The following is a 10,296-nucleotide window of genomic DNA, read 5'->3' on the forward strand; positions in this document are numbered from 1 at the left end:
TAACACCTGAGTAGTGTTCCATACATTTCCAGTTCCCTTATCGTCCCGGCTTTTAGCAGATTTCCACACTTAAACACTTTGTGGCATAATACCACTAAGTCTCAGGCTTTGCTGTTGTGACCTTCATGGGATTTAGTGCTGCGGTTGAGTTGCACAATCCCTAACCCGATATAATATGTTGTATGCTGGTGCTGACTCGTGCTAGCGCTCTGTATAGGAGAGGGTGGCAATTTAAGGGAATTTAAAGAAACTCCTCTATGAAACATAAAAGTTTTATGGATGGTGATCTTTCCTTTGTTCTTCCAATGAGGACCTCCACCTGTTTCTGATGATGTGAGCCAGAGTCTGTCCCTTTCAAGAGGCTGATCCCTCCTGATCTCTTTGATGTAACCTGACCTAACAGTTCCAACTAGCGGGATTTGATGATCTCGGATGGACCCTCGACAACAGCATGTGCAAATCAAAACTAACAGGCATGAGGAGACGGACGGTGGGGATGTGTGAGCAGAACTGGCAGGCTGCGCAGACGGAGAGAGCGCTCACGGAGCTATGATGTGTTCAAACACCAGGCAGGCAACGGTCACATGATCAATGCTGCCAGCCCAGACTTAAGCAGTAAAACCTGTGGATCTGTGAGGGCACATGCAACTGATCGGAGATGAAAGACAGGCTTTGACTTTCACAGGAGGCCTAGAGTCGGGGAGGGGGCTCTACGGGGGCACTTCTGAGGGACTGCCATCAGAACAGCTGGGTCATTTTCAAATGACCTAATTCTAGGATTAATCCATTCGGACTTGCATGGTTAAATTTGCGTCTAAGCCACACGCAGACGATGGGAGGCAAAGAAAAGGGGAGAGAGAGAGAGAGAGAGAATTACCAGTGAAAGCCATGAAAGGCTTAGCACTTGGAGTTCAAACAAGGTGCAGGGTAGAGAACCACCGTGCTGCACCAACAGTAGCAAAGCTAACCAGTGTGTCTGTCTCCAGCCTCACACTGTTCGGTAAATTTAACACAGAATCTGCACATTTAGATCACTCAAAGCGCGAGTGTCTGCGGCTCACGCTCGGGGTCAGAGGACTTTTTTTCGACACACACCGCCGGGGCATCTCTTCATGGTAGCGTGTGTTTCAGAGGCCAGCGTCCATCTGCGAGTGATTTAAGGGTTACATTTTTCGCGATGACGTGTGATAAAACAGGGAGGTATGGGTCAAAGTGACTAGACTCAATCTGTGACAGAGCCTCTCCTCCTGGGCCCTACCACATGTTTTAATCTATACAAGCATCTGTTTGAAGTTCCCAATGAATACCATCAGTCCGGCTGGTGACTTCATATCCATCTTACCTGGCTCAGAGGACTTCGACACCCTTTAGGCACACTGATTAACCACAGGGATACAGGTTCTTTTTCTGGGAGGACGTGAAGCAGTTTCAACATGTTGTTGAGCTCACGACGCACGTAAGTGTTTTCTAACGTGCCCAAATGTGTTCTTTCTGGCTGAGTTTCTATCGTAAGACTAAGGTGTCAAGCTGAGCTCAGACTGATCATTTCTATTACAATGAAGGTGTCGTTCACTGGTTCTCACAAAAACGACATCTGATATCTGAAGAAACTCAGCTCTCGGTGCCCCAACATGAGGCCCATGAGCTGCTGCTGCATCAAATAAGAAATCATCAATAAACTACGTGTGTACAGGTAGACTATTAATGCCCAGTCCCTTTGAAACTAAACTGAATTACAGTGTCAGTCTGCTTCACATGGGAATAATGAGCTCAATCAAAGACAAAAGTCGCCGTGAAGTGTCACCTCGGTGAATAATCAACGTTATTCTTGTGTAATCACTGCGAGCTGCACTGTAATTTAAATGTGTCCTTAAAATGAGAGATTGTTGGAGGGAAGCCTATACCTCAACCGTAACGAGGCATTCCTGTGTTAAAAAGCTGGCTTCCCATCACAATGCTCTGCTCGACTTAAAATATACAGTAGACCAGGAAAGTTTGGAAGAGACTGAAGTGGGAGTGAGGAAGCGAGGCCAGGGGGGGAGAAAGAGTGATGGGTGCTTTGATCTTTGGAGGCCCCGTCTGGATTAAAATAAAAACAAGTGTCCGAGTCCTTTTCTAAACCTTAAGAAAACACGAGCAGCTCAACTAGTCAGAACTGGAAGTGATTCCTGAAAAGAGGTATGTGTGGAGTTTTGTGGAGTGGTGGATGATACTCTCTAAACAATGTCATGTTTTTATTTGCCTTATAAAAGTAAAGCCTTAAAATACGTGAACTAATAATAACAATAATGTTCTTCGCTTATTTAACAAGGTTAAGTCTGAGTGATTTTCCTGACCAAATATTGGAACTCTTCCCAAGTTTTGATCGTGTTTTGTTTTTTCCCCCGCACTTGATTTTCAAGCAAGTGTGTAACAAAATGCGTATTCTCACTTCATAAATTTGTGTTGGAATGGGAAATGGGCATTTCAAGGCCAATAAAAGCCACCACATCAAATGAAACATCGCGGATCAAAAGAACCAACGCATGGACATTTTTTCCCTATAAAAATTTAAAAAAGGGGGGTAGTCTTCCACGCTTGATTATGCCCTGAGTCCTGCCCCGCTCCTGCGATTGGCTGGACGGACACTCATGGGGGGAAAGTTTGAATAAAATACAAGAGCATGGCACCAGTGTTGTCGTTCAAGCTTGTGCGCTTGGTCCAGCAGCGCTTGAGTTGAGCTTGGTAGATGGGCAAACGGTTGTAGACGCACTCTTTGAAATACTATAATATATCCAGAAAACTCAGCGGACTGTAATTAATTTAAAAAGGACTTTTTAATTTAGTTGACATTACATTTAAGCGTTTCTAGGAGCGAGTGCCACGAGTTGTGACTTAAAACAGTGCGTAATTGTCGTTTCTTTCTCAGCTGCCTCAGTAAAAGTTTGTGTTTCCCTGACGAGACATTTGAAGAAAGAACATCTCACGTCTCCGGGATAAGATGACAGCGATCAGAATGCTTTCATCAGTGCTGGTGCTGGTGCTGATGCAGTCCGGAGCTCTTTGCGCACGGAGGTTTCGGGGTGGCCGCAACCCACAACCACGACGCTCACCACCACCTCCTCCCACATACCGGGCGGATCGGGGTGACACCACGGAGAGCTTCCCTCTGGATTTCACCGCCGTGGAGGAGAACATGGATAACTTCATGACACAGGTGAAGAACCTCGCGCAGTCCCTCTACCCGTGCTCGGCGCAGAAGCTCGACTACGACATGAAGCTGAACTTTTTGGGGAACACATCGGTCACCTGCAACGATGGAAGTCCTGCGGGGTATGTACCAAGTTAGAATACACGTGTACAGCGTGATCTATCGTGTGAGTCGATCGCCAGGGTCAGCTGTGCAGCAGTGCAACCTGGAGCTGTAGGAGCAATTGATGTTTAGCTTCAGCAGGGCGCAGCTCGTGCTGCTGGTCATCCTGCTGCCCAAAGTAACGCGCATGTATAGCCTGAGGACAACAATGGTCGTCTCTGCGGAGATTCCTCATATTATGGTTTGTTCAAAAATGGGTTTCCTCTATAAATGATAAATAACCAAAATAAATGGGAGGGATTTTCAAAAAAGAGAGTTATGCCCAAGGACAGAATAACGGGATGAGATAAACAGCTGCTTTGCGTCAGCTAAGCGTGAAATTTGCAGGATAGCCACATGGTCTCTGCTTCATTTCCTTTGCTTCAAATTAGAATGCAGGATTTGCTCTGCAGAAAGTTTAGATTTAAGTTTTCAGACCCCAGTCCATCTCTCTATCGCTCTGTGCCATGTCTCTTTATCTGATGATTGCAGAATGTAGCACACCGCTGGATTATGATTTTACAGCCGTTTAACAGTATGTGTTATTGGCTACTTTGAAACGTGTACTATTTGCTCTTAATAGCTCCTGGTAAAAAAAAATATTTATTTTAGTCTATGGTCAATGAGGTAAGCAAAAGATCACTACATTTGTTTGCCATGATAATGTGACATATGACATTGTTGTAAAGCAGAAATCCATTTGGCAGCAAGAAAGCCTGAATGATTTAAAGCGATAAGCCATACAAGCACATTAATATCAGACAGATCCACAGCCTCTTATATTGTACAATACACAAACAATCCTCAGTCATATGGACTCCTCAAGTCAAGTTGAATACTGTAAGTTAAATTGATTCCGACTGATAATTAAGGCAGGTGGAGATGAATCAAGTAAAAGTTAGTTGTAAAAGGTGTTATTTTTACATGATAGCTGCACGGTCTAAAGACGGTGGATTTCCCTTGTGTCTCAAACTGTTAACATTTCATAAAACATATTATATAAATGCTTTACTGTCAAGGATGTCTGCTCCAAATCAGGAGGCTTTGATGATGTATCTGTGCATAATACCTTATCCGGGACCAGTTCAGTGATGGGCAGACTTTTTTTTAATATGTCTCTTTATGGATTTACTATCCTGTCTAATTCCTGTAAAACCCTGAAGTGCCTGGTGGAGAGAGCAGTCTGTTGGCGCGGTAAAGCTCTCAGCTCTTTAGAGATGCAAGGGACAGTTACTGGCAGATGGCCGTTTCACTCACCACCGTGGTGGCTGTTGTCAGTTGAGATGCTAATCCGTCAGCTATACCAACAGTGTTTTTTTTCACAGAGGTATTGTTACAGTAACAGATAAACAAGGATGCAACGAGTAAAATCACTCACAGGACGGGAATGTGGAAGTGTGTGATTCACTTTCTGGAGTCACGCTTGTTAGAGTGAGAGTGTTGATGCACCCTCTTGGCTTGTTCAGCTTGCCAAGCCCGCCTTCACTTTGTTGTTTGGAAGTAGTGAGTAGAGTGCACTGTGTTTTCGGGCCTACATCATTGACTGTGCGTCGCAATAATAGCACAAGACATTCACTGCAGCCAAAGTGTGATTCAGAGTCTGAGGAAACAGCTCAGAGCTTCATCCAAGTCTGTTTTCTTTTAAGTCACTGACGTTTTTTTTGGCAATCCCTCCGGTTTAGTCATTGGTAAAGTCGGGTGGATACTGATTGAATAATATATGAAGAAGAAAAAAAAATCTTTCAGCATCACAGTAGCACATATACAAATCCTGTTGAAAAAAAGGATGACGAAGCGTCTGACATGAGAAGGTCCAGCAGAATGCGCATGCCCTCTTCTGGACTGACAACATACAGCACACGTCTTATATTCTAGCGTGCATTCACTTCTTATTACAATTTGAACCCGGCCACAAAAACATTCACTTTATCTTACCCAGGGCATTATCTTGGACATATATGGATCCCAAATGAAAAAGACTATCCGTGTGTGTTGACATCTAAACACGTCAATTGAGTTGTTTCATTTTACCATATCTCTTTATCATCACTGCGGGCCGGAGCCTTGATTTTATCCATGACGTGTGTGTTGATGAATGATGATCAGAGTGATGAGTCTACGATGGATTACATTAAACATGAGGAACACCATCCGTAAACTACAAACAGGATAATGGAGAGCGTATCTCCTGTTTGATCCCTGTATCAATTTCCTAAGTGCAAACCGTGCACATAAACTCATTGTTCTCCCCTGTGTACTCCTTGAATTTATATTGGCGAAATTGCATTTGTTGCTGTTGTCGGTCACCTTGCAGAGATAGGAATCAACAGCATAACAAGATTTCTTTGTTTGGCCTACAGTGATGGTGTCCTATGTGTTTAGATTTCATACTTGGATACCGTCACTGATGGCAGAAACAGCGCAGATATTCTTTTTCAGTGTTTATCTCGTGTTTCACAATTGTGGAATGTGGTTTTATCTATTTGTTGTTTAGATATATTGTTAGTCAGGCGGTGTAAAATAAGCCTTAAGGGTATTGAGTATCACATTTGCATATATTAAAGCATTATCGACACGTCTGCTATGATGTGTTGATTTGATATTTTTTGGTCTCTCATAGGTACTACCTGAAAGAATCTCGGGGCAGCAGACGCTGGTTGATATTCTTAGAGGGTCAGTATTAATATAACTCACGTCATTGTGTTTCTCTTTCTAATGCTCAAATAGAGAATGATGAATAATTCTAGACAATGTGTGTGTGTTTCTTTGTGTTTTTGTGTGTGTCTATGTCCAGGCGGCTGGTACTGCTTCAACAAGGAGAACTGTGACAGCCGATACGAGACGATGAGGAGACTGATGAGCTCATCCAAGTGGCCCCAAACTAAAACAGGTCAGCTTCAGCTTGCTCCACCTGTGAACCTGAAGAAGCAAATCCTGACCCCGAAACATGGGCAAAAACGTAGCTAGATCCTAATGTCTCCGTAATTAAAAGGATTGGATGTATCTGTCACCCCGTCATAACGTAGCTGCGGTGTAGGGCTACCTGGCGCCCGCTGCTGTAGGAACAGAGACGCTTCCCTCTCTCATTGCAGTTTAATAACTGTAATCCACGTGGTAATGATGAGGAGGAGGAAGAGGATGTGTCTGGGAGTGCCAGGATGGCTAATGATACATGTTGATCTCTCTCTGCAGGCACAGGGATCCTGTCTCCGCTGCCTGAGGAAAACCCTCACTGGTGGAACGCCAACATGGTGTAAGTTGGCTCATGTTTGTGTGTTTGTCGAAGCTCAATTTTTAATCACGGCTGGGAACTTTAACTGTATGTTGGTGGTGCAGGTTCATCCCGTACTGCTCCAGCGATGTGTGGAGCGGCGCTACAGCCAAAACAGAGCAGAGTAAGACATCCCTGACTCATCAAAACAAACCTAACGTGTAACCCTCTTTACAAAAAAACTAGTTATTCTAAAGTTCTATTCCCTCTGTGTTGTGTGTAGGTGGATATGCCTTCATGGGCTCACTGATTATTCAGGAGGTTGTGAAGGACCTGCTGAACAAAGGTCTGGACAACGCAAAAGTTCTCCTACTAGCAGGGAGCAGGTATGTTCATGTGTGAACATTTTGCTTGCGATTTCAAATAAAAAATCGTAGACGTTTCATTAAATTCCTGTGCAGGTGTTTGTTAAGAATATGTCATATTTATGCGTGCAGCGCGGGTGGTACTGGGGTCCTTCTGAACGTGGACCACGTGGCAGAGCAGCTGGAGGGCCTGGGACACACCGGGATACAAGTGCGAGGCCTGTCTGATTCTGGCTGGTTCCTGGACAACAAGCAGTACCACTGCACGGACTGCGTGGACACCGTCAGCTGTGCCCCCACGGAGACCATCAAGAGAGGCATCAAGTATGGGAGCCAGCGAGTATTATCATAAAAAGACGAGGATTCGTGAGATGGACTTATTTTAGCACGGTGACGAGATCATCCGCTTGCTAACCTTGACACCGTGTATCCTATCTTTTCACCTGTCCCATCAGGTACTGGGGAGCAGTGGTGCCAGAGAGGTGCAGGCTAACCCATGAAGGAGAGGAGTGGAACTGTTTCTTTGGCTATAGAGTCTTCCCATCAATAAAAAGTGAGTTTGGGGTCTCATTCTGTACCTGTTTGGCACAGAGTAGATATATACCATACTGTATGTATATATGCACAGTAATCTTACATTCATCTTTGTCCATTCTGCCTGTGCAGGCCCTGTGTTTGTTGTCCAGTGGCTGTTTGATGAGGCCCAGTTGACAGTGGACAACATCCAGCTGACAGGCCAGCCTGTGCAGGAAAGCCAGTGGCGCTACATCCAAAACTTGGGCATTGAGCTGAGGAACACACTCAAAGATGTCCCGTAAGGCCTCGTCTCTTTCAGTAGGAGAATTTAAGTAGGATTACTGCACGGATTCCCATTGGTTTATGTGTTGTTGCTTTCTATTCGCAGGGCTATGTTTGCTCCAGCATGTCTATCGCATGAAGTTATCACCAGAAAGTGAGTATGATTTAATTTTACAAGCCCCCGTCTTCCCAGTGCATCATTACCAGAGGACACTGAACTTTGTGTCTGAGACTCTCCACTTGTGAGCTGACAGCGCCCTCTTGTGTTGTGTTCTAGTTACTGGATTGACGTGCAGGTTAAAGGCACCTCCTTGCCCCGGGCCCTGCACTGCTGGGACCGCAGCCTCAACGACAACAGGAACAACAAGGCTCCGCCCAAAGGCTGCCCCGTGCATCTGATAGACAGCTGCCCGTGGCCCCACTGCAACCCCACCTGCCCCACCATCCGAGACCAGTTCACCGGACAAGAGATGAACGTCATTCAGTTCCTCATGCACATGGGCTTCGACGTGCAGAAGATGGCCCAGCAGCAGGGCATGGACCCCAGCAAGCTACTGGGCATGCTCAGCAGCGGCAGCTAAAGGGACACACATACAAACAGCATCTCCAAGCTAAGCCCCAATGCAGGGCTGGCTGGTCTCTCTGGCCAGTCTCCCATTGGCTGATACCTCCAACTCCACCTTCACAACCCGCTCTACCTATAGTCAACTCCCCTCTGACCTCTTGTTTACTTTAGTTTCGAGCCTCAGTCAAACACGGGGGGCTTTTATTTGTCCGACAATCCCTTTTTCCTCACAACCGGTGACAAGTACGGGGGCAACACGCCACCACGACAAGGCACAACTCTCTGCTACTCTCCATTTAAATTATCTTTTGCTTGGTGAAAGAAAGAAAAATATCACAGATGTAATCCAGTTTTAAGGATGCTCGTTGTTGTTTTATTCATTTGAATATTATTTTCATCCTTCCATAGATTATATTTAGTCATTGTTTAAAAAAAGAAAAGAAAACACCACAATGACGTAAGGATGCTGTCTTTGTTCAGTTGTCACTATAAAGTATATAAGGGTCTAATTTAAAAATAATACCTGAGACTGAAACCACAAAAACCTTCATCGAGGCAGTAACAGATAACAGATACGATGAGATGAGAAAGGCACTGGATCAGAAAGGAAATCTTGTATTTACTTTTCAAATAACGGAAAGAACGGAAGCGAGACGCAAACACTCCTCTAATCCGCTCATGTTATGAAACCAAGTTGGATTAACATGGATGGGTTTTTTTTCAATTCATAATGTTTTATTGGCACGAGTGTAACAAAGACACTATTGCCAAAGCATCAAGTAATAATGAGATTTAAAATTAATTCATAAATTCATGAAAATTGCAGAAAAACACTCGGCTTCTGAAATGAAAGCAGCAAGCAGACACATATCAAATGTTATTCCTTGCTGAAGAAAGTAGCCACAAATAACAAAAGACAGACAATGCTCCAAAAATATATAGTATTGTTGTGATTATGTGGGTTAAGAGAAAAGATTATGGTAAGTCATACGTGATAGTGTTGAAATCCGAGTGGCGTAGTTTCAGTTTGGACAGCTGTGAAGATGCCTGAACGGCCGGGTTAGTCGTCTGCTGAAGCTGAAGATTGTGACGCTAACGTGGACCCGAGAAACACTTTAAAGGTCTATCAGTAGCTATACATACACCACAGTGCCATTACATCTAGTCTATACCTCTTTGTCACAGGCCGCATCATCTCAAGAGGACTGTTCAAACCCCAGACATGCTAGGTCAGGAGCTCAGCAATCCTCAGATCAATGCAATGAACATTTAAAGGGAGACAAATTACGTGTATTGTATATTTTTTGAGTATTTGTATAGGTTCTTTCAAGTGTTCACTATTGTAACTCCCTTCTTATATTTCATAATAGAGATCACTTTTTAATATAATGACAGTGTTGTATGTAATGATGTCTTTATAAATGATGTTTTTAAAGGACCTCTATTTCGCATCACACCAGAGAAGGAAACGTATTACTACTTGTAATTTTATTCTGTAACATATTTTTGAACAGAAGAAAAAAAAACTCAAGCTACATTGGTAATTTACATATTTATTTTGTTATGTAAATCATATTTATAAGTGCTATTTTCACAGAGAAGTGATTCTTTGTAAATTGTAAATACATTGCTGTTTTTTTTCTCTTTGTGTTGATTGCATGTCTTTGTATCAGACCTAAAAGAAAAGACACATTACATATACTACAAGGTAAATATTGCTGTGCAGTCTTGTTGTTATTATTATTTTATTATTATTAAGAGGAGTAGTATTTGTACAATTCTCATTCCCATGTTACACTCACCGCACAAAAACCTTCAGCAGGAGGTAAGGTCAACAGCTCCCTCAGGCTCCCCGACACAGTCTGTCACCATTTTGACATATCTGATAATAGATATGAGGCTTAGTGTACACAATCTGTCGGTTGAAGGTTTTTTTTCAGCACCTTATATTTTTGCAGCTTTCGTTAAATCTCAAGAACTGTGGCCGATCTCCAAAAACAGGGAAATATTTTCCGAGCAGGTAAAG

General features: G+C 43.6%; 1 protein-coding gene across 1 annotated transcript; it reads left to right on the forward strand.

The window, feature by feature from the left end:
* Positions 1-2,980: 2,980 nt before the first annotated feature.
* On the forward strand, positions 2,981-9,957 carry notum1a (notum, palmitoleoyl-protein carboxylesterase a; the record flags this gene model as incomplete). Its single annotated transcript, XM_079176789.1, has 11 exons — positions 2,981-3,312; positions 5,952-6,004; positions 6,126-6,221; positions 6,524-6,584; positions 6,668-6,726; positions 6,826-6,928; positions 7,040-7,231; positions 7,363-7,460; positions 7,574-7,721; positions 7,812-7,859; positions 7,983-9,957. 11 exons carry the CDS (start codon positions 2,981-2,983, stop codon positions 8,284-8,286), a joined length of 1,494 nt encoding a protein of 497 aa, XP_079032915.1. The 3' UTR covers positions 8,287-9,957.
* Between the last annotated feature and the right edge of the window lie 339 nt (positions 9,958-10,296).

Source organism: Pholis gunnellus (assembly GCF_910591455.1).
Source record: "Pholis gunnellus genome assembly, chromosome: 17".
NCBI lineage: Eukaryota > Metazoa > Chordata > Actinopteri > Perciformes > Pholidae > Pholis > Pholis gunnellus.